This window comes from Eufriesea mexicana, unplaced genomic scaffold (assembly GCF_001483705.2).
Source record: "Eufriesea mexicana isolate 0111107269 unplaced genomic scaffold, ASM148370v2 scaffold33, whole genome shotgun sequence".
NCBI lineage: Eukaryota > Metazoa > Arthropoda > Insecta > Hymenoptera > Apidae > Eufriesea > Eufriesea mexicana.
The window spans coordinates 651,805-676,014 of NW_016908206.1; the positions used below are offsets into that span (position 1 = coordinate 651,805).

The 24,210-nt window shown below is 26.7% G+C and overlaps 7 protein-coding genes across 11 annotated transcripts; 4 read left to right on the forward strand and 3 right to left on the reverse strand.

Annotated features, from left to right (window-relative positions):
• Positions 1–152: 152 nt before the first annotated feature.
• LOC108552847 (ribosomal L1 domain-containing protein 1) lies at positions 153–1,905 on the reverse strand. Its single transcript, XM_017907526.1, has 4 exons — positions 1,519–1,905; positions 1,199–1,437; positions 463–1,028; positions 153–352 (listed from the first exon to the last, which is right to left on the reverse strand). Exons 1-4 carry the CDS (start codon positions 1,903–1,905, stop codon positions 153–155), a joined length of 1,392 nt encoding a protein of 463 aa, XP_017763015.1.
• Positions 1,906–3,269: 1,364 nt separating this feature from the next.
• LOC108552854 (glycoprotein 3-alpha-L-fucosyltransferase A) lies at positions 3,270–4,954 on the forward strand. The gene is made up of 3 exons (XM_017907540.1): positions 3,270–3,526; positions 3,726–3,883; positions 4,021–4,954. The coding sequence occupies exons 1-3, from the start codon at positions 3,323–3,325 to the stop codon at positions 4,952–4,954; spliced, it is 1,296 nt and encodes a 431-aa protein (XP_017763029.1). The 5' UTR covers positions 3,270–3,322.
• A 597-nt stretch (positions 4,955–5,551) lies between these two features.
• Positions 5,552–6,847, forward strand: LOC108553025 (nudix hydrolase 7). Its single transcript, XM_017907769.1, has 4 exons — positions 5,552–5,780; positions 5,907–6,215; positions 6,360–6,562; positions 6,620–6,847. Exons 1-4 carry the CDS (start codon positions 5,552–5,554, stop codon positions 6,785–6,787), a joined length of 909 nt encoding a protein of 302 aa, XP_017763258.1. The 3' UTR covers positions 6,788–6,847.
• A 959-nt stretch (positions 6,848–7,806) lies between these two features.
• Positions 7,807–12,588, forward strand: STUB1 (STIP1 homology and U-box containing protein 1). Of its 4 annotated transcripts, none has more exons than XM_017907782.1 (6): positions 7,807–8,090; positions 8,446–8,579; positions 10,825–11,044; positions 11,103–11,301; positions 11,791–12,128; positions 12,222–12,588. In XM_017907782.1, exons 3-6 carry the CDS (start codon positions 10,928–10,930, stop codon positions 12,462–12,464), a joined length of 897 nt encoding a protein of 298 aa, XP_017763271.1. In that variant the 5' UTR covers positions 7,807–8,090; positions 8,446–8,579; positions 10,825–10,927; the 3' UTR covers positions 12,465–12,588. The 4 variants fall into 4 exon arrangements, with proteins under 4 accessions (XP_017763271.1, XP_017763287.1, XP_017763279.1 ...); XM_017907798.1 differs by having other exon boundaries at positions 7,807–7,945; XM_017907790.1 differs by lacking the exon at positions 8,446–8,579.
• Positions 12,589–15,002: 2,414 nt separating this feature from the next.
• On the reverse strand, positions 15,003–18,944 carry PGAP1 (GPI inositol-deacylase). Its single transcript, XM_017907616.1, has 10 exons — positions 18,789–18,944; positions 18,256–18,409; positions 18,074–18,184; positions 17,870–17,973; positions 17,362–17,805; positions 17,044–17,297; positions 16,548–16,973; positions 16,092–16,478; positions 15,636–16,013; positions 15,003–15,558 (listed from the first exon to the last, which is right to left on the reverse strand). Exons 1-10 carry the CDS (start codon positions 18,942–18,944, stop codon positions 15,306–15,308), a joined length of 2,667 nt encoding a protein of 888 aa, XP_017763105.1. The 3' UTR covers positions 15,003–15,305.
• A 1,134-nt stretch (positions 18,945–20,078) lies between these two features.
• Ppib (peptidylprolyl isomerase B (cyclophilin B)) lies at positions 20,079–21,993 on the reverse strand. Of its 2 annotated transcripts, XM_017907566.1 has the most exons (5): positions 21,950–21,993; positions 21,215–21,276; positions 20,784–20,991; positions 20,412–20,596; positions 20,079–20,335 (listed from the first exon to the last, which is right to left on the reverse strand). In XM_017907566.1, coding segments are annotated over exons 1-5 (591 nt in total). In that variant the 5' UTR covers positions 21,951–21,993; the 3' UTR covers positions 20,079–20,200. The 2 variants fall into 2 exon arrangements, with proteins under 2 accessions (XP_017763055.1, XP_017763047.1); XM_017907558.1 differs by lacking the exon at positions 21,950–21,993 and having other exon boundaries at positions 21,215–21,328.
• A 129-nt stretch (positions 21,994–22,122) lies between these two features.
• Positions 22,123–24,165, forward strand: LOC108552864 (peptidyl-prolyl cis-trans isomerase FKBP8). Its single transcript, XM_017907547.1, has 5 exons — positions 22,123–22,211; positions 22,673–22,978; positions 23,170–23,369; positions 23,446–23,747; positions 23,821–24,165. The coding sequence occupies exons 1-5, from the start codon at positions 22,185–22,187 to the stop codon at positions 24,126–24,128; spliced, it is 1,143 nt and encodes a 380-aa protein (XP_017763036.1). The 5' UTR covers positions 22,123–22,184; the 3' UTR covers positions 24,129–24,165.
• The last annotated feature ends 45 nt before the right edge of the window (positions 24,166–24,210 follow it).

Sequence of the window (24,210 nt, forward strand, 5' to 3'; positions counted from 1 at the left end):
AAATTAATGTTTAATTAAAATGCAATATATATATATTAAATTTAAAGTGCAATAATTAAGAATTTTTAATATAATGAAAGGTTTATGGTAATAAGTAGAAAAATAATTTTTTAACTTTGTTTACTAGATTTAATAAAGTAATACAAAAATAATTACAATTTTTTATTCGTTTCATTTATTTCTCTCTTGAGAAGAGATCCTTTCTTTCTTTTTTTTTTAACAATAATATCTCCATCAGGAGTAACAGTTACAGCAGCAATTCCAGCCATAGTAGTTAGTTCTCCAGATACATTATGATATGCCTTTGGTCTTTTAGGTTGCACTATTGGCATTTCAACTAAGCATTTATTTTCTAAAACAACAAAAAATATGTTATTGGATATGTACAGCTATAATTAACAATTATAATTTACAAAAATCTAGTGTAAATAAAACTGTTAATTGTACTCAATTAAATCTTACTTAATGTTGTATATATAGGAAGACTAAGACTAGTTGATGTCTTAATTCGAATAGAACGAATATTAGCCCAACCTCCTGGGTAGTTTTTAGACAAATAATTGCATGTTGCTAATATATTTTTCAAAACTTCTTCTTTTTTCATGGAGGTATGTCCAATTTGAATTGTATGAGTATCACCACATGAATGTATTTGCATGACAGTTTTTTTTAAAGCATATTCTATTTCATGCTTTAAATCTTTGCTCTGCATTTTAATAGAAGTCGGTAATTTTCTTTTTCTATAAAATTCTTTTCCCAACAAATGAGACAAATGACCAGCTATTTTTCCATCTACAAGGAAATAATCATAGCTACCAACAAGTTTCCTCTTTAATTCATACTGATCATATTCAGTTTTCACTTGATTCATTGGTATTATACTTTTTATTTTTGTAGAACCATGTTTTCTTAATAAGTTTTCATAGTATTCTACTGTTGGCTCATAATCTTTTCTTCTACCTCTTTGAAGATCACCAACAAAAAGTGCTACTTCATTGTTTGGTGATACTATCGAATGTGGTAACAATCTGAAAAGTAAATTAATCAATAAATAAGTCATTAAAAAATAATCATTAAAATTAAAAATGTACTGAATTCATATATATAACATAATATAACATTATAATTTACTTAAAAAAAAAAAAAAATGTAATTAGTACATCAATTTTTATCTAACTAAAATAATATATATACTTACATTCTCATACATCTTTTTGGAGTTTTAGGTACTCTAATACATGTTACTTGCATGAACACTGGCTGACTTTCACCATCAAACAATGCATTATTATTTTTCAGTTGTTCTTCAGTCAAGTGATAAATGACACTAATACATTGTAGCACATGTTCTTTTGATAAATCACTTAAATTTAAACAATCTGTATTCTCTTCATTATTAATATTATTTACTCTTTTCTGTTTCCGTGATTGTACAATCTTAAAAATTACATTTGTATGTGAAGTAATATTTTTATTGCTTTGTATAATATTATCCCAAGAGTATTTTCTTTTTAGTACCTGTTTTGATACAGTATTACTGTTTATTTCTGTACTCTTTTCATTCTGGGATTTTTTATTTTTTACATGGTTATTAGCTTCTGCAAACTGCACACTATTAAATTTACAAGTACTTTTTTTATGAGGTTGGTGAGATATTGGCTTCTTCGTTGAATTGGTTTCTTCTTGATTACATAATTGTGCATTAACTGACTTTAAATCTCCAAATTTTTCATTTTCTGTACTAACCTGTACAGTTTTTAAATTTTTACTTTTACCTTGTTTTAATCTCTTATTAAATTTATTAAATTTTAAGTTTGAATTTAGCACTATATTTTGTTTTTTTAAACCTCCCGATATTTTCACCGATTTTTTACGGTTTTTAATAGCTTTCGTGGAAGCTACCATCTTTTATATACACGTTAATTGCAATCTACTAACCACATGAGAAAGCGGAAACGGAAAGAATGATTCTTCTCACAATTTTTTTATACTACAGAATTGACCATAGATTATGCGTAAGTGAAGAAGGTTTATTCATTTTGAACTGTTTATGTACAGTAATAATAATTTATTTTCAAATTTCTTAAAAATTATGAAAAATTATTCTCGTATTTATAATATAACTCCTAAGAGTTGTATATGTATGTATGAAATGAAAAAATACTTATGTATTGATACCTAATTAACAAAACAGTTGCATACTAGTTGGCCATGATTTAAATTCATACTGATAGAACCATAATCATATCGGTTAGGAACCATAATATCAATTATAATATTGAACAACAAATAGAAATACATATTTTTAAATTCAAATGAATTGTGTTATATAAAATATTTTGACTTGACTTGACAAATTGAATTGCAGAAAAGTATTTCATAGAAAGTTTAACTTAATTTTTAAATTAAAACAATTTTCAATTTGAAGAGGTATTCATTCATAGTAGGTATAAAATTATTATATAAATATATTTTAAGCAAAATTTATTTATTATTAACATGTAATTTTTATATTATACTTTTATTATGTATTTTTCATATATAATAGTGCTACTTTTAAACAATTTTGTATTAAAATACAATTTTAAATATTTAATAATATATATTTATCATTAATTATATTTACAAAAATATATTTGCATACATTTATAATTAATATATTTAAAAAATAAATAATTTTACATCTATTTTTATTAAGAATATTAATGAATTGAATAAGAACCGCGAAGTTTAAAATTTAAACATACATGTAGTATTTAATGATACACAATAATATTAAATAATATATTTACTGATATAACAAATGATAATATTAATCTCAAAGAAATATAAACTATGAAATATACTTTATTCATTTCACATATTTTTTCTAATTAGTTCAAATTTTTCTAAAAGCCACACAAGGATACAATACTTTATTATTGCTTGGAATAACGTTTGCAACTTACTCCATCGCGAACCGTTACACTTGGTTAACCAAGACAATCGAGATCAACGATCATTTGCAACACACGTCAAAGGTAGCCTCGACTGGTGCTCAGACCTGTTTCTTTCTTCTAAACATCTTCTTTCCATTATTCATCTCGTTATATTTTATTAGTCTTTATATCATCAACAAAAGCTTGCATCGTTTCAGTGTATTGTTATAGCGACACTCGAATAGTATGTCTCATTAACTAAGTAATTTCGTTTCATTTAAGCGATTTGCAATTTCAAAACGGAAAAGTGGCACGGTGAAGAACAAGAACGCAGTTACGACTAAGTGTCGATATGCTTCGGTTAACATTTACCACATTCTATCATCGAAAAAATCGGAAGTACGATGCTCGGAATATCACGATATGTGAAAATATTATTATTTCTATGTATTTGTTCTACGATCTTTTGTACGATTTTTGTTACTTTTCCGAATCTTCTCCGAAAAAGAGTTAATAGGGAAGTATCTGCAAGGAAAACGGACCACCAAGAACAAACAAAGGAAGGTTTAGCAATACTATTAAGAAAACGAAATTATACAAACAGACAGGTACATCCGTTTTTAATTATGTTAAAACTAGTTTGTTGTTATCTTATTACTTTTTATTTAATTACATAAGTATATACATGAAAGAATTTATAACTTTTACGTATCAAAAGTTTTTGAATACAAAATCTTACTTCTGTAAGTATTATAAAAATTCTGCCAATATCTACATAAGATTAATTCGCGCCTTTATTCGTATCAGATCGGTAAGATGTCTTTGCTAGGAAGATGGCTCTTGTCGTCGGAAGGAAGTTTGCCACCACCAATAATAAATAAGAAAAAGGAACCATATTTGATTTTAATTTGGAAACATGGAAAATTCTTGGAACGTAGACACATCAAACGTTTTACAAATAAAAAGTTAATAAAAATATAAAAAAATATCAAAAACATGTTATAATATATAAATATGCAATTATTAATATAACAACATTGTTAAATATTTTAAACTATAATTTTCTTTTAATTTAGGTCTAAATATAATTTTTTCATTTTAGGTTTTCACCATGGAAAAATTGTACAGTAAAACATTGTGTACTGAGTTACCGATCGAAAGATTTAAATATAGCGGACGCAGTTGTGTTTCATTTGCATCTGACACAGAGTATGTTAGAATTACCAACTAGGACTCGATGGAATCAGAGATGGATCTTTTTGACTGATGAATCACCATTGCATACTTTTCTTTATGGAAATCAGGAATTGTTCAAGTATAATGGTTTATTTAACTGGTCGATGACCTATCGAGTGAATAGCGATGTGCCAGTACCTTATGGCAGAACGATTTCTAAATCCTTTATAAATTCACCAGATATCAATTTTTCGAAGGATTTGATAAAAAATTTAAAAACTAAGTTAATTACTATAATGGGTAGCAACTGTGCGGGCACGAATGGACGATGGAATTATGTGAATGAACTAAAATTGATCTTTGGTAATGATCTTGATATATATGGAAAATGTCTAAATGGTAATGTAACCGCATGTCCGGGTCATTTTGACAAAGATTGTTCTGTTTTAAATGCATACAAGTTCTATCTCGCTTTCGAAAACTCAAACTGTAAAGAATACATAACTGAGAAAGTATTTTGGCATGGTTATCACAAATTAGCGATTCCAGTCATAATGGGTGCACCAAGGAAAGATTGTGAAAAATTGCTACCGCCACATTCATTTCTTCACGTTGACGATTTTGCTAATCCGACAGCATTAGCAAATTATATTCGTTATCTTAATCAACACGATGATAAGTATTTCGAATTCCACGAATGGCGTAAATACTATAAAGTAATCAATGAACATGGTTATTTCGGCAGTATTTCGCGACATTATTGTCGTATTTGTGAAGCTCTTCATTATAATTTTCCTGTCGTTAAAGTATATGAAGATATAGAATCATTTTGGAACAAAAAACAAGATTGCATTCTTTGATATTTTAAAGTTTGCTGTGTATTATAGTATTATTGTGAATTAATTTTAATTAATTAATTTTTACATAATAAAAGTAAAAAAGGTTATTTTTTTATTTATAATTGTTTTATGCATATGTTTTGTATTATTTATTATGCAATATTGTAAATAAATTGAGTAAAAAACATTAAATGAATACAAATAATTTATATATAATAGATTTATATAAGTACATAATTAATTAAAAGCTATATATTTCTATATTTATTGGTATATAAGTAAATAGTAAGTAAAAATGTATTACAAATGTAATGATATACAAATATAACAATTTACATAAAACAAAATACTTCATTCATATTATATTATGCTATTTTATTAACAGTTATGTTACACATGCTTCTGTTGTAACAAATTGTTATTGAAAGTAATTAGGTTAGAATGTTTTATTATCTTAATATTGATATCACATGAGTAGTTTAGAATACAAAAATTTTAATCATGTTATGTAACAACATTCAACAATATCTACGTATTTTTTTAAGAAATGATTATAAAATATTATGTTGAAAAAACTTCGAATACGTTTATCATTTGTATAGATTCGTAAATGTTCCAATGAATAATACTGCAACTTCAAAACTCTATTACGTTACCACGGTGTTAAAACAACAATTTTTTGTGAAATGTAGAATTGTTTTTTACCCTTCGTTACGTTATAAAACTAATCTTTCTATAATCATGGCTACAAAATGCTTTAAAGGGTATACTGACCATTACAATGGCGTAACCATTAGCTCAAAAGAAGAATTTTGTACGTCTGAAGTATTCACTCATCGTCTTACAGGTATATAACATAATAACTATTAAAAGAGCTTATAAATCATATTATATTTTATAAAAGTTGAAAAGATTAACCTTAAAATTTTATAAAAGTTTGTATTAAAAAATTAACATATTATAACTTTTATAGCATCTTTACAACAGTGGATACAAAATAAAAAACGTACAATATGGTTTCGTGTCTATTTACCACATTCAGAGTGGATACCATTACTTGTAAAGGAAGGCTTTATATTTCATCATGCCAAACAAGAATATGTTATGCTTTATCGATGGTTAGTTAAGAATGAAGAATGCAATGTTCCACATTATGCACATACAAATTTGGGAATTGGAGGATTTGTATATAATCAGGAGACTAAAGAAATTTTAGTTATCAAAGAAAAATATTCAAATAGAGCAGCTATGTGGAAATTGCCAGGTGGTTATGTGGAACCAGGTAAGCTAATAAATTAATACTTGTATAATTGATGTTTATAAATTAACAAAATACTTTAGTTAATAACGAATTAATAATTTTTCTTATCTTACAGAAGATTCAATATGTTTATTGATAACTTCTTTTTATCAATTTTTCTTATAGGAGAAGATTTGGAAAACGCTGTGAAAAGAGAAATTCTGGAAGAAACTGGTATTCAAACTACTTTTAAATGTATAATAGGCTTTAGACATGTTCATGATTATGCATTTGGATGTTCTGACATATATATGGTTGCTTATTTATCTCCTGTTACTTGTGATATTAAAAAATGTGAAAAAGAAGTTTCTGAATGCAAATGGATGAAGGTATATTCTATTATTTATTCGTCAATTTCTTATTATTATAGCTAATTATTTTTATAGGTAAACGATTATTTAAACCATCCAGAAGTATATGAAAGTAATAAAATAATTGTAAAGAAAATGTTGGAGATTTTCAAACATGGAATGGGAATTGTTGTGGAACATACAATACAACCTGTAACAAACAAACCTAGTTGCATATATAGCATATCCAAAATTAATCTATAGTAGTACCTAAAATAATTAAAATACACATATGAACAATTAATTTTATAGATTGAAATACAAAATGACCTAAAATAATATATATTTTGAAAAAAAAGACAAAAATAAAGTTATTGTTAAGATTATGAAATATATCAAAATTTATTAAGAAGTTATTTAATATATTAAATATACGCTTTAAATTAGTTAACAGTAAAATGTCAATTATCTGAAATAATTGGAAAACAAATTTGTTCAAATAATCAGTTTGAAAGAAGCAAATTTTTAATTACATTATAAATTGAATAGAAATTAAATAATTCTCATATATAAATGTTTTTTATATGAAAGAATACATATATAATAAGAAAAATGTAAAATAGAAAATAAATGACATGTTTTCAGATATTGCGAAGTTTTGAATTGCCCAAAATATAGACATTTATACAACATCTATTCCTTTTTAATGTTCTACCCATTGTAATGCATAAATCAAACTTTGCATAATCGATGTTTAAATAATCGACGGTCTATTGTATATATATTTTCATTATTTTTCATTATTTTCAATTATTTTTTTAATTAACAATTGAAATACAATACTATAATTATTAAAAGCAATAGATTAAACAAAAATTCTAAATATATTTTTAGATTCAGTTATAATATTATCTAAGTACATGTATATATATAATTATAAAAATTATTGGATTATAGTAAAATACAATTACAGTAACAAAGACGAAATACATAACATAAAAATAATATATTGCGGCAATAGATATAAGAAATAAAAACGTATACACAATTATGTTTTGACATAATTTATTACATATTACTAAAATTATAAAAAATTATAAAAAAAATTTTTTTAATTCACAAAAGAAAAAGATTGTAAATAAATGTTATAATATTTGAAAATAAATATTTATTAAAATTACTTTCTTACTAAACATTTATTGAAAATTTGGCTTTATGTTAAAAGGTAGCTTGCTTCACTTTTGTTTATAGGTATCTCGTTACTCGTAAGCTATATGCTATCCCTTCCCTTATCACCGTCCCCTCTTTAGCTACTCGTCTCTTCTGTTATGTGCATCAATGAATCGCGTAGCCCACGTTTTAAGAATACATATGTGTGTGCATACTATCCGTCTGTAAAAAAGATGTCGGTTGCATATGAAAGTAAGCACATATAGCGGTTGAGAGGACACCGGTAAGGTAATGGTGGGAGTAGTATAGTCACGACCGGAAAGATGTTGCTCAGGCCTGCTTTAGTTAATGATTGACACGTTCGTAAGGAAAACGGAAGAACGTATATTTTGTTGAGGTGAAGGTTAACAATATTATTTGTTAGTCAATTTGTCTATGATTCGACTAATATTTTCTGTAAGAAATATTATTTGAATTTTTACTTTTTATATATATTTTTCTATATAGCATATCTCAACACTTACTGGTATCTCACCACTGGCCTTCTCAACTTATTAATCTTACAGTTTTTAAATTTTATCATTATATCTGCTAGTTGATCAATCATTGTTAATTTTATGTTTGTATCTTTGGCAGTCAATTCTTTGATTACAGATTTTACATACAGTGCCTCTTTAGTAACTTAAGTAACTACTACGAATTCAGCTTCAGTGCTTGCTAAAATTACAATCTATTATTTTTTACCACTCTAGCTCTTCGATCCTCCTGCATATATTATTACTACACTTGTTGTATTCTTCCTGGATTCAGTATCTCCTACAAAATCTGAGTCAGTGTAACACACCAAATCTTCCTTTCTTGATGGTGAATCTGACTTGTTCTTGTGGTACGTTACTCCTACTTACGTTACATTACGTTACTCCTTATTAGATTGCTTTTATAATAACAAAATATTTTCTTCACATTCCATACGTCTTTGTTTATTCTTTCTTTCACATATCTGATCATGTAATTTATGGTGTATACTGTATTTAGTTGCGTTAAATTGTTTACATATAACAGACTCTCAATACTTTCTGGAATATTTTTTCCTTTTCTCTTCTACCTCTTTTTTGACCTTCATTAATTGGGATGTTTGTACCCTTTACTTCTTTCATGTGATATTGTTTCAGCATTACATTTATGTAAGCTATCTGCTTCAATGTTAGTGTATTCTTCTTCTTTTCCAACTTAATTCCTAAAATAGATTCTGGTTTATCATCTATGGTAATTTTAAAACACTTACCAATTTTTCTTTCTGCCCTATCACTATTCTGCTATCTACACATAATATAAATATTATATCTTCTCTTCTGTTCATAAAAACACATGGCTTTGTCTCTGTTGGTTCAAGGATTAATTTCCTCAGGGATTCTTTAAATTTTTGATTCCAAGTCAGTGGGGTCTGTTTAAATTGTACATAGCCTTTTCAGTCTATATATCTTATTCTCATTTTCCTTGTACCCTTCAGGAATCTTTATATAAATTTCTTCTTTCAAGTCACTATTTCATATACGGTTGCTTTTACTGAATGCCATGATTTGTTTTTCTCCTGTCAAGGCTAGACATTCTGTAGTAGTCTTTTTCATATTTTTGTTTGCAACCTCTTATCATTAATTTTGCTTTAAATTTGCTATTTATTGAAACTTTTAGTACTCCATTTTGTTATAAGAATTCTTTTTCTTACTGCTTCCTCTTTGCTGACTGCTTTCTATACATTTTTTGCAATGATTTTTTATTACATCTTTCCACTTTTGTTTCTATAGACCATACACTGCTTGCTCATATGTCAGATAGGCTTATCCTTCATATCTCTGTGGATATGTTTTCTTTCTCTATAATTTCCTTAACATTTCTTCCTTTGGCTTCCCTTGTTCATTTTTTCCATCTCCTGTATGAATTTCTTTAAGATGTTCTTCTTTCTCTTGTTCTATTCTTTTCTTGTTTCCTTCTTCTGTTTTGTTGTCTTGTATTTCTATAGTTCCATTATATGGGAAAACCCATGTCACAATCACTGTTTTCCCCTGTGGATTCTTCTGTGGGACCTTCTCAAATTTTGCATCTCTGGCCAGTATTACTGTTCTTTTTTCCATATCCGACAATCTATAGCCATTTGATGTATACCCAACAAACTTGTATTTTATGACTTCTTGAATGTAATTTCTTCAGGGGTTCCAGTATCTTCGTGTACACATTGGTCCTAAACATTTGAATTCCTTTTAAATTTGATACTTTATCTGTCCAATTTTTTATTGGAATCTTCTTTTTATCAGCAATGGATGATCTATTGACCAAGTACATTGCTGTATGGCTGTGTGGCTTCTCTCCACATTTCTTTACTTAAGAGTTGAATATCAATGCCCTAGTTTTTTCCATGTGTAGTTGTGTACGGAATATCATACAGTCTAATTCTATTCTCCTCTTTTTTTGTCCATTCCAGCACTATGTTGTTAATATATTCACACCCGCGTTATCACATCTTATTTTCGAAACTCCATCATGCCTCTGTTTTATTCACAAATTCCATAAGTGAAGTATCATAGTTATTATTTTCTTTACATTCGCATCTTTTGTAATCCATTGCTTGATTATTTTTTTTTATCTTGTTTCTTTCGTTACTAAGTAACTACACCGAAATCATGAGTATTTAGAATTATTTCTGTCTGAAATTTCCACAGGGAGAAACTGTCGGCATCAGTTAGTTTTTCCATTTGTTGCAGTTTCTTTGAACTTATGTTGCTCATCTCTGAGGTTTTTATTGCCTTATGCTTTATAATCTTCTTTTATTCTACTATGTGTTTCGACTGAATTTTCTTGAACTTTCCGTTATGGTTTTATAACCTTCACAGCGTGTTTACCACGTGTTCTGGACGCATAACCTGTTGCTTTTTATTTATATGTTTATCTATATAGTGTTCACACTGTTTAACAGGACTATATGATTGCACTTCTTTATAACTTAGTTTGAATATTATATTTGTTATCTTTGTAACTATAAAACTAAATCTCACTCTCTCTCATCCGTCTTATCCAACATCACATACTATTCTCAAACATCTGTCACATGCATACCGACTCATACCGCTTTTCAGTGTTGCCAACCCATGAAATGCCTGAATTACTGTCTTCATGAATAATTCGACGAGAATTCATATGTAGAAGAGTGTTTAATACGGCACAAGATTTGTTGCCAAGATGAGTAAGATGTATACAACTGCCAACCTCTCTGACAAAGAGTTAAAGGAAGAAGGAAATCGTCTTTTCAATCTTCACAAGTATGAGGATGCTGCGTACTGCTACACCAAAGCAATTGTGAGTGTCACTATGAATCTATGCAGGCAAGTTACGACATTGCATTTCATTCCTGCAGATTAAAAATCCAACTCAAGCGCTATACTTTACCAATCGAGCACTGTGTAACCTAAAATTGAAACGATGGGAATCATCCTGTCTAGACTGCAGACGTGCTCTTGATATTGATCCATGCCTGGTGAAAGGACATTTTTTCTTGGGTTTAGCTCTTCTTGAAATGGAACACATTGATGAAGCTGTTAAACGTTTACAAAGAGGTACATACCTATGTTCTTGTTTAAGGATTTCACTGGCTTCGAACTGTAATAGTATTATAAAATATTTCACTATTATCTTATAATTTTCATAAAATGGTTACAAATTATATTAATCATATTTTTTTGCACTACTTAATTATAATTAATGTTTATGATTTAACCATTTTATTTATTTTATGCAATTATGATTAAACATTGTATATTTAAGTGGTAATTTATGTAATATTTCCTTCTGTGAAGGATTTTATTATATATTTATTAATATATTCTCGTGATATACCTATTTGTGTATACTTATTCGTCTTCAAAGAGATTTTACTTCATTATTTAACAATTTAAAATTATACATAACAGTTTTAATGCTATTATATAAATCCTAATATGCCTATTTTGAAGTTTTTTGTGATTATTCTTTTTTATGGTATTCATGATTTTTATGGCAATCTGAAACTTATCCTTCACGTGGTAACACATCAAACAACAACATAGCTGTGGATTTGGCCAAAGAGCAAAAGTTAAATTATGGAGATGATATGACCAGCATTTTAAGGCAAGCACGAAAACGTTGTTTCCAATTGAAAGAAGAACAACGAATTATTCAAGATATCGAATTACAATCATATCTGAATCAATTGATAGTAGAAGATGCTGAACGAAGTTTAGCTGAATTAATGGAACAAGAAGGAGCTAAAGATGCAGATGGTGCAACTGAAGGAGAGACCTCATCTATTGAATTTATGAGAAAAAAAGAAGAAATAGAAGAAAAAAGAGATACGTATATGGCTCACCTTAATGATTTATTTGCAAAAGTGGATGAAAGAAGAAGGGTAAGTTTATATTTATTGTTTTCAAAATTTTTAATTATATACGAATAAAAGTAATTATATTACATTTGCATTTTTTATGAATATGTGGAGTAGAAAAGGGAAGTACCTGATTATTTATGCGGAAAAATTAGTTTTGAAATTTTACAAGAACCTGTAATTACACCAAGTGGAATTACATATGAACGGAAAGACATTGAAGAACATTTACAAAGGGTGGGACACTTTGACCCAGTAACTAGAGTTCGGTTAACTCAGGATCAGTTAATCCCCAACCTAGCAATGAAGGAAGTAGTAGATACATTTTTGCAAGAAAATGAGTGGGCATTATATTATTAATATGTAAAATTAGGATATTGCTGTATTTTTATGATAAATAATTGCATATATCATGATTATTTTTGGGTCTTGTTAATTTACATAAATGTGCACATCATTACCTCGTAAACAGTAAATAGATCACATATTTATATGAAATTTAATTCAGTCCTTTTCTATCTTAATTGAATATATCTAGTTTATTATTTGAACAGTCATTGATTAATTAAATAAAATTAAAAAATAAAAATTAAGATTAAAGTTAAAATGTAATAAAAATAAAAAATTAAAGTGTTAAAAAATATAGGTCATGTAAGAATGTATATCTTGAATACATAATTGAATGTATATCTAATGAATGAACTGTATATCTTTTTTGATATATAATAAATTTATTGTTTGATGTATAATGAAATATTTAATATTTTCTACTTATTTATACAGCTGTTTAGTAAAAAAACAATAATTTATGGTAAGCATTTTCAACTAATGATTTCTATTGATACAAATTTTTGTGATCACGTTGTGCTGTAGTCATTATAAGGAACAAACTGGCAAAAAGAACTATGGGACACAACTGAATCATTCTTTTTGAAAAAGAATATTAAAGTTTTAATAATTTTTGAATTAAGTTTAAAGGAAATATGTTCATATTTTGTTGCTCATGGACAACTCAAAAGTGAATGACACCGTTTAACAAATTTTAACTTTTTCTCAAATCTGCAATATTCATTGAGTAAGTCATGTAGAGTTTATCTACCTGAATACGAATTCGTAAACGAAATTACCCTGTCACCCTCAGATTTTGAAAAATGAATTTTTCTAAAAGCGCACAATTTTTTGCTAAAATAAAGAATTATACGAAAACTAAACAAATTAGGTGGTTCGTTCTGATCTTAAAAGTTAGATGAGAATTTCCCGAGTTTTTCCATAGTCATAATTATAATTATTTGTGCTTTTGAATAATTGCAATTTATCATCGAAATTTAAAAATAAGCCGCCGACTGCATTTTCTATACACTTATCCAGCATAAAGTAGCTATACGGTATTGTATTCTGTAGACCTTTCTGAAAAAGAAATCATGGAACAGAATTGTCAAAGCAGGTTGAAATTCAAATAGATCGAGAAGATGTTCGTCAGTAACGTGTATACGAACTTTTACCACTACGCAATCACTGCTCGCTTGGCTAGACCCGGCAGTGCCGTAGCTATGTGTAATTCGTATACTAAATACAATGGAGCTAATATATAAGAGTCTACGAAAAAAAGAAAATACAATTCGTTATAATTTTACAGACAAATGACAAAGGTGTAATATATAATGAATCTTTTCTTTGTATTAACAACCATGTTACTTATTCATTGTTTTAATCTCCGTTTGTGATTTTTATGTTGGTCAAATTCTAAATAATCAATAATACATTAATTAATAATACAGATATTATTGAAGATAAACTGTTAAAATGAATAGTAAATATTATTTACGCACATTTATTGTATGTTCTTTTATGTTACTTTAAAAGTAACATGGAATAAAAAAAAGAATATCTAAAATATGTTGCGAATATTGTTAATAAATAAACTCCATACGCCCCTAATGCAACCCGTTGATACGGCATCAATTCCTTCAATAAGATGGACAAGGATAAAAAAGGGATTCAAACGATAAGCGCAATCTATGATTTTGGACCAAATGTTCCGAAATTAATTAAGTAATAGGAACATAGAATGTGCAAGGAGGTCATCTGAACCTCGTCACGTGATAGACAAGGACAGTTCATAAATTAATCTCAGAAATTGAGTAATTTATTAATTTTCCATTGTCGGAGCCCTTCTATCCTTTTCTAACCGCTCTCTGTCCTTGTTTGTCACGTGACGAGCTCTTCGACGACCTCCTCGCTTATCTGTGATCCTATTACCGAACTCGAGTTTCGAGTCCAAAATCATAAATGGTACTGATCTCACTCGACAGTTTACTAACTCTGACTATGTGCTTCTGATACATTTGCGACAAATTAATTCGGCAGTGGAAAATTAACAAATTATTCGATTTCTGCAATGAATTTATCAATTTTTATAATTGCATTGTAAAGACGTATCCTTAAAAAGCTTTCTAATATAATTTTGTAAATAAATTTCTTGTTAATTAATTAATTATTAGTAATTATTACACTGAGTTTTTGAACTGATACCGAAGATATTAATAGTTTGTCATTAATTAGCTTTTAAACAATTAATTTATGAATTACACTACTTTTTGAACAGTGTTGTACTTGTTTCATTGCATTGCATTGCATAAATCAAATAATGTGAATTCTGGAATTATTACAACTTTAAAATCATTTTCCAATAATGTTAAATGAATAATGAGTAAAACATGATTGATTAAAAAAAAATTTGACTTCGTAAAAATTGATCAGAGACAATTTTGCCTCTACTTTTTATATAGATCTTCATTGATTCGAGAGTTTAGAAATCCACTATGAAAATTGTGACATAATTTTGAAACACTCTGTATGTAATTCTCATTGTAGTTATTTTATTATATTACACGTCCTCAAAAAATAAATACTTTTACACAAATATGATATACGATAGTGGTATCCACTTATATGTCCTTCGATTAACATCCAGTGTGAATATTTATCCCGGGAAGTTTATTTTAAAAATTGATCGATTGTGATTTACAGTCTTATTCTTACTCAAATCCGCCTCCAATTCCAGAAAACGGTAAGGATAACTCATGGACATTTAAGTGGTCACTCTGACACTATTATATTACATAATTTTTACATGCACGAAAAGTTGATGTATAGCATAAACATTTTATGTCGAGACGATTAATTCCACTTCTCTCTTTTTCACATAATCGAGATGATAACAACAACTCCAGCTACAATAGGTGGCATATAATATTGATAAAAAGAGGGATGAGTTGCTGCTCCCATTAAAAGTACAACCCAACCTAGGAAACATAATATACTTGATAATATTTGAGAATTGCTCTTGCGAATATTAAGAGGAAGTTGTACCGATCCCATTGTACTACATGTTACTAAAACTGTCCAGCTTTGAAGTAACAAAGGATCTTCAGTAGAAATTGTCATATTATAACTGAAACAAATTTTCAGGTATATAGCAATAATTTAGTAATTGAGTTTCTAGTTTTCTACAATAATTTAATTACAAACCTGAAATTTTTTGCCCAAACAAGTACAGTTGGTATAGCTGGAATAGCAGTAAAACACCAAAGTGTGAAAAGAATAAGATGATTGAATATTTTTTGTCTTGTGTTCTCATGATCTTCAGAATAAACTTTTGGGGTTTTAAATTGTCGTATCCAATTAAAATGTTGTAATGAAGCTATTAATAATTTTTCTAAATAATCTTCATACATTTTCGTCAAATTTAAAAAATACAGAAAAAGTGAAATGAACATAGCTAAAGCTCCACAAGTTGCTGGTATTAAGGATAAAACTAAAATTGCAGTAATAAATGGTATCTGATTTAATCCTTCTAGCAACCAATCTGACCATGTTGTTGAAAAAGTTATTGCACGTGCTAGAAATCTAGAAAAATTGATAAATTTAATCATAGAAAATTTGATGTGATATAAACACATATATTAATATAATTAATTTTCTTACCTAACAGCAATACCATGAGCTACTGAACCAAGGAATATAATGGAACAGCATAGTCCAATAATGAATACACAAATAATTGCCAAGGCAATTAAACATTCAAATATTAAATTATAACAAAATGAGAGAAATATGGTAATTACAATTATTGGAGTTTGTTTGTGGCCATGGTTAATCCTTGTAGATAAAAATAGTAAGAGTAAGCTAATAATTGTTGTATATAACAGATACCAGCGGTCTCTTACAGTACAAGATATTCGATCTATAATCCCACCTTCTTGAATATTAATTACATATGAACATGCAGGATCTAGAGTTATTCTTAAGTTTGGAAAAATGTCGGGATACTTATATTTAGTTTGAATTTTCATTGTTTTTGGCCCATCATCACTAAAATATTAAAATTTTTCTTTACACTATTTTAAAAATACAAAAGAAATTTATCTTTCTTATACTCACATGACTGTAAAAATTTGAATTTGTGTAACTCCAATACTCCATGGTTCTAATAATTCAACTATTGCGTGATGTTTTGGATCTGTACATTCAGATGCTTTAAGTTCAACTGCTAAGACATTCACAGTGTTATCAAAATTGACATAATATCTAATATGTCCAAGATTTGATTTTTTGATTTGTGGTATTACAAATAAATTTTTTAACAAAGGTAAATTACTTTTGATAGGTATAACTCTTGTATCATAAGAATACAAATCAACATTTACTGAAATATAGTTTTTTAAACTATCTGGTGTAATTCTTACTATAATATGTGTTACATCAGGGTATTTTATTTCTTGAAAATTTAAGTCAACAATTTTTCTTATACGATGTGACGGATCGGGTAAAATTCTTGTTCTATTTGTCAAATTCCATCCCCAGTTGCTAAATTAAATGTTGTATGTTTATAATAATATCTCGATAAATATAATAAATAATGATAACATAATATTACCAAACTCTTGATTGTTGTTGTATATAAGAGGCTGTACATGCAAATAACCAATCCTTGGATTCTAAATTTGTAGTGTCAATAGTTAAATGGTCTGGTTGTCCATTTAATCTAATCATAACATAAATACAGGATGTCTTCTTAGATAAATTTTTGTTAGTCCATGTATAGTGCCTTTGAATATTCTCAATCCATTCACCACCAGGTTCAAATTGTATTGTTTCTTTATGAGAATATAATTTTTTTCCAGAAGTACGCTATAAAATTAATTTTAATTTAAATGCACTTATATATTAAATTACATTAAAAAACTTTTCTTACATGATGGAAATGATATGACAATGCTTGCATTCTTTCATTAGCTGTAGAAAAAATTTTAGCTGGTTTTTGAGTATAATCAACAGAGTCAAACAGTGAACGCACAACAGATAGCATTAACTGTTTACACCACAAAATACTTAGATGATCTGTGGATTTCCAAACACCTGGCATAGTATTAGAAATAACATTAAAATCTGCTGTAGAATCAAAAATTTGTGTTGAAGTTATAAGTGTATCTCGTGGTCCACCTCCTATTGATATTACACTAGTTCCTGCATCTTTTATTTCACTTAAACGTTTTTCTAAATTTTTGTAATAATTGGCAAAAGTATGGTCTAATACTAAAGTGGGAATATGAGGAGTAGCTAAAGTAATAATGATACTTGCAACACTAGCATTTACATTTGGTGTCATTAAAAGAGAACCTTTAGCTATAATACCTCCCTGAAAAGACAAAAACAATATTTTAATATCTTTACTAAAATAAGTATAATATTATTATATTTACCATTGAGTGTCCTATAAGAATAATGCTATCCATATTAGTTTTATATAAACTTAATATTTTTTTTATACAGTATGAAACATATACTGTCTCTTCCATTAGTACACCTTAAATCAATCAGTAAATTACTATTTATTCCTTTTAATTTCTTAAATAAAATAGAAATAAGAATTGATTACTTAGTAAAATTACTTGTTTAATTTATACCTCCATATAAAGCAGAATAATCCTTGCCTAATGATACAGTAAAATAATCAAAATGAAATGAAGTTCGGTCCTTTAAACTTTTCCTTAAACTCACAGAAGCAAGAGACCTTACTAAAAATAATATAAATATTAATAATAATACAATTCAAAGTATAAAAACATTTTTAATAGTTTTTAAACACCTTGTTCATGAGATCCAAGATTACCAGGTATAAAAAGAACTGGTATTCCTGAGAAGTACATCCTTCTAAGTTTCTCAGTAATAAAACCTTCTCCATATGCATATAATCCATATCTTCGATATTGTTCTTCTATTTCATTATTTAAGGAGATTCTCTAATATTTATAATAAATGTTTTATATTATATAAATCTAATATATATACACAAATATTAATGTCAATAACTATTATAAGTAATATTTTTTAATTTATGATTGCTAAATTTCAATAGAATTAATAAATCATAAAAATTAACAAACAGTTTTATAAATTTTGTACTTGCTATTATAATAATTTATTACAATAATTTATTGTTATTATATGTAGAAATTATTAATATTACATGATTAGTATAATTTCACATAGCAATTTATCAATAATAATATTTATTATTATAAATACAGCTATATTTAAAAGAGTTTAAAATAAAATAAGTAAGTATTTATTTCCTTTCTATTGATTAAAAAATTTGATTTAAGGATATACGTCACGTACCACATATTGTGGATATTCAAACATATATGTCATGTCACACGTATTTTCTTCAAAATCCGTAACATAACGAGCAGCTCCAAGCATATAAAATAAAAGACATAACATTAAAAGTAGGAATACCGTGATATAAAATAATATACATTTTGTTTGAAACATTTTTTTGTGTAATAAACTCTTAAATCATTTGAATGAAAGTAGACATTACTATTTTGATGCAAAGATTAAAATCATATTAGGTATCAACTATTATGTTTAATGTAATGTGTTTATGTCATGATATAAAAGAATATAAAATTAAAAGAAAGATAATGAATAAAATGAGATATATTTGAGCCGCACAGTTAGGTTATGGCACAACAAAATTGAAGTTAATTATACTATGTGTATATATTGAGATTACTACGTTATCCTATCATAAAAATATATTTTAAAAAAAAGATTAAATGTATATATTTTAATGCAAATTATTAAAATATAAATTAAATAATCGATATTTTTTTATGTAGTTTATTTAGCTAATAATTATAAATTTTCCAAATTTAGAACCATACGAATTTTGTAGTATTTCGTATATACAAAAATTTATGTTAGGAAAATTTAATTTCAGAATAGAAGATAAATTGAAATATACATATAATAAAAATCATTTAACGAAAGTTATTTATCAATCATTACAGATTTTATAAAAATGAATAAAGAATGTACTTGTGAGAATGTCACGAACTTTAAAGTGAAAGGCTGATTCGTTTGTACTCGATTAGCATTAAAAGAATATATCGATTTATCACGCATACTATATAATTTACAATTTGCGTAATTTTACTGTATTTCATTATATTGTTTAAATATATTGTATGGATATAAAATGAAAAAATATACACTAAAAAAGTATACTATTATAAACAAGTTATGTTTATTTTAAAAAATGTCATTTTGAAGTATATAAAATTTATTGCGCGTTTTGATATATGTATATGGCTTTATAAAAATTGGAGTAAGATAATGGATTACAAGATACAGTTTCATACAATTTTGTGTTTCTTCAACTCATATGTTTTGTAAATTTCTACTCATAAATATATATTTCATTTCAGGTGGTTTATAACAAAAATTATTAAAAACAAACTTTTATCCCGTATTTTTTCTTTTTTTAAGTAACTGATCATGATTGTTAAGCTACATTTTGGATAAGAATTTTATAATTAGATTTGTGAAAACAATATTTCAAGTAATATTTAAATTAATAATATTTGGACACTTTTTATCACAAATTTTCGAATATTACATTGTCCAAATAATTTAATTTTTAGTGTATATAAAATTATGAACATATTAGAGTAAATAAGTTTGTTCTTTTAACATAGGATATTTGTAAATGATGAGTTTTTATTATTACAAAAATAAAAAAATGTTTAATCAGTAGCATCTCCCAATGACACATTAATGAGTTCTTTTACTGTCTCTACACCACAGTCAGCAATTACAACATCTTTTATTGGTTTATCTCGAGTATCAGTGTTTACATTTTCAATTTTTCTTACTACATCCTGCAAAATTATTTTTATAAGAAATATTTACTAAAACACATACTGCAATAGATTATATCTCAATAATATTACATACCATTCCCTTAATTACTTTACCAAATACAACATGTCTACCATCAAGCCATGAAGTTTGCTTCAGAGTAATGAAGAATTGAGAACCATTAGTGTTTTTTCCAGCATTTGCCATAGATAACCACCCAGCACCATAATGATTCAATTTGAAATTTTCATCATCAAAGCGAGCTCCATAAATACTGCGTCCTAATATATAAAATTCAAGTAAAAATTATTTAGTAATATTATACACAATTGTTAATAGTTATGAAATACCTTAAGTATAAAATATTTTATAATATTTTATTTAATAAAATTTGAAAATTTTATCAAACTATGATACTAAATAAAATGTAATATATTTTCCAAATTAAACAATATCATAATATCAAACCTCCAGTTCCATCTCCCTTTGTAAAATCACCTCCTTGAATCATAAATTCACGAATGATCCTATGGAATTTACTACCTTTATATCCTTCTCCTTGAGGTCTTTTAGATAATTCAATAAAATTTGTAACTGTTATTGGAACTGTTTCACCAAAAAGTCCAATTTCAATTCTTCCTTCGTATTTACCATCAATGTTAATATCAAACCATACCTACATATATGAATTAAGTTATTGTTTTAAAATTTCAAAGATCTATACAAAATTTAAATTATTTTTTAATATATTTTTATATATATTAAAAAATTGTATACATAAATAAGAAATTAATGTATCAAATTTATGTCATCAAATCTTATTTTTGTCCACTTTAATGGAAAAGAAATTTTTTATTAATATATCTGATACCGTGTATCGGCATAATCAATTTACTTACCTTATCTGTTATTTTATTTTCATCAGCACTACTACTTGAGCAAAAAGTTAACAGGATTCCCACTAATAAAAACGATTTCATTATTAATAAAAAAGATTTTAATTGACCACAAATGGAATTGATCATACAAGGACTTTTTAATAACTGCGCTTTGTCAGAGTGGAACATAATCGAACTTGGATTCCTTGCGCATGCGCAAAGGTTAGAAATGTGGAACCATATGATTGGTTACATTCTTCTCGTAACAACGTAAACTGTAAGGACTCAGAATTGCGAAATATGTTATCAATTTAACAACAAAATTAAAATTGTCTATGATTATCTAATAATTTTTACCAATATCTTTTTACAATAATTTTTACAATAATTGTACAATTTTTTAGAATTTGTACATATCTACTCATAGTTATATGAAACAAGATGGAAATAAATTTATATTCACAGTTTATTTCATTCCATTGTTAGTTAGTTAGTAAAAGTTTAAGGAAATTTTTAACATTATAAATATATTCGTTATAATATTTCGCTATATACACATGAAGAAGTATAAAAATTGTTTTACGTAATTTAGTAGTTAAATTTAATATACTTTGGTTATCATAAAATTGCAAAGAATTAAAAGTTGTCAAATAAATAGAATAATAATATATTCTAATTAATCACGTTTAGTAGCAATAAAAGTCAGCAATCAGTTATTCTTTCACTACATTCCAAAATTAGTCATAAAGCTTTTACTTGATCATAAATTTATTCCAATTAAATGAGTGATTAAATGAGTCTTGTTGATCCAATAAGTACAAGACAAACGTATTTACGTAATCAACTGCTTAGAAAATTCGATAAAAATTCGATTATCGATTAAGTATTTTCGATATTCTATTAATGCTTATTTCAAGTAGTAAGAGACGTTAACCGGTATCGCGTGTTTTGCAAATAAATATAAGTTTGGCGTTATTTCTTAGTAGTTCTAATGACTATTGAAACTTTTGAAAATAAGGTACGTATCTTCCAATAAAAGTTAGTTTTAAAACTAAATTATGTTATGTTGTAATAGAACAAAATATAATGGAATAAAATCTTACTTCAATTTCACCAATTCATTAAATGAGTTTGCATTTTTTTTTTTTACTGTTTATTGTATATTCATAACATGTGTTTATTTGACAAATAAAGTACTAAATTTTGAATTTTAATATTTAATATTTTTTGTTATTAATAACGTTTACATTTTTAATAAATATTGTGTATTTAATATTGTGAATTGAAAATTATTACATTTTTTATTGGGACTAAAATTCATTTTTGTATATAATAAAATTAATCCTTAATTGTTTAATGCAAAGTGAATTATATACTTTTATACGTTTTTAAACATTATTTTTTTAAAGAATCATAATATATTATGATGAATATGTTTATGAAACTTAAATTTGAATAATTTCTTGGATTTTTTTGAAGATGGAGGATGAATCTGTTCAATCAGGAACTCAAGCTGATTTTATTAAAGAAGAATTGAACTTTGATGTAAATCCAAATGAATCAATGACAAAAGCAGCTTTAAATGAACATCCACCTGAAGAGTGGATAGATATTTTAGGAAATGGACAGCTTAAAATGAAAGTTATAAAAAGTGGTAAAGATGGAACACGCCCAAATAGATCTGATATTTGTATTTTAAAAATTATTGGAAAGTTGAAAGATGGTACAATTGTTGAAGAATATGAAGATCTCAAAATTCAATTAGGTGATGTTGAAGTGATTCAGGTATCAAATGGATTTTTTATTTTTGGAATCAATATCAATACTTTAAAAATATAATTATGTTAATTATTCATAGTATTAAATATATTATTATTGACATAAAAGGTAACATAATAATGTATTATTTCTTTTGTAAAAAAAATTGTTAATACTTAATATAGTGAAAATTTATTTATTATGTTATTTAACTATAGGGATTAGATTTAGCAATTGCATTAATGAATGTGAATGAAGTTGCTGAAATTGAGGTTGATCCAAGATTTGCTTATGGTTCTCTAGGAAAAGAACCAAATATTCCACCAAATACTACTATTTTATATACAGTTGAATTAAAATCTAGTAAATTAGGAGAAGAATTAGAAACTCTTAATATGAATCAACGAAAAGAAATTGGGTAAGTACTTTGTATTAAGTAATTGTTAATGTCACTTGAACTTGTGATTGCTTACATATCTTTATTTTTCATGAAGTAATAAAAAACGAGAACGTGGAAACTGGTGGTTTACACGTAATGAACCAACATTGGCAATTCAATGTTATCGAAGAGCATTAGAATTTTTGTTACAAACGGAAAGTCGTACACCTTATCAAAATGAGGTAGAAGATACTATAACTGATGCAGAATTACAGGCTTTATTAGAGGATCGTATGAAAGTATATAATAACTTAGCAGCTGCACAAATGAAAATACAAGCTTACGATGCAGCATTGAAAAGTGTAGAAAGTGTCTTGAGTTGTCAACCTCAAAATGTAAAAGCACTTTTTAGGAAAGGTGATACTATACATGCATATTACTTTATGTATAATAATAAATTTTGTATATTAAATATGCTATATTCTTTTAGGAAAAATTTTGCATTATAAAGGAGAACATGCCTTGGCATATCAAACATTGCTTCATGCAGCAAAATTGGAACCAGATACAAAAGCTATTCAGGTGGAATTAGCCATTTTAAAAGAAAAAAATGTTAAGGATGCTCAGCACGAAAAGAATTTATATCGTAAAATGTTAGGTACTCAGAAAAATAATATTTCCCCAAAAAATTCGAAAAAAGAAAATAAGAATAAGAATTCATCAAATCTTACATGGAGTTTGATTGGTGGCGCAACTGCAACGATTTTAGGTTTACTTTTATATAGATTTGTTTCGTGAGAAAAATTAAGAAAGCAAACATAATGAAAAACAATGTCTAAGCTAAATATTGTGAAATATACTAATATATAATTAAGTAGTA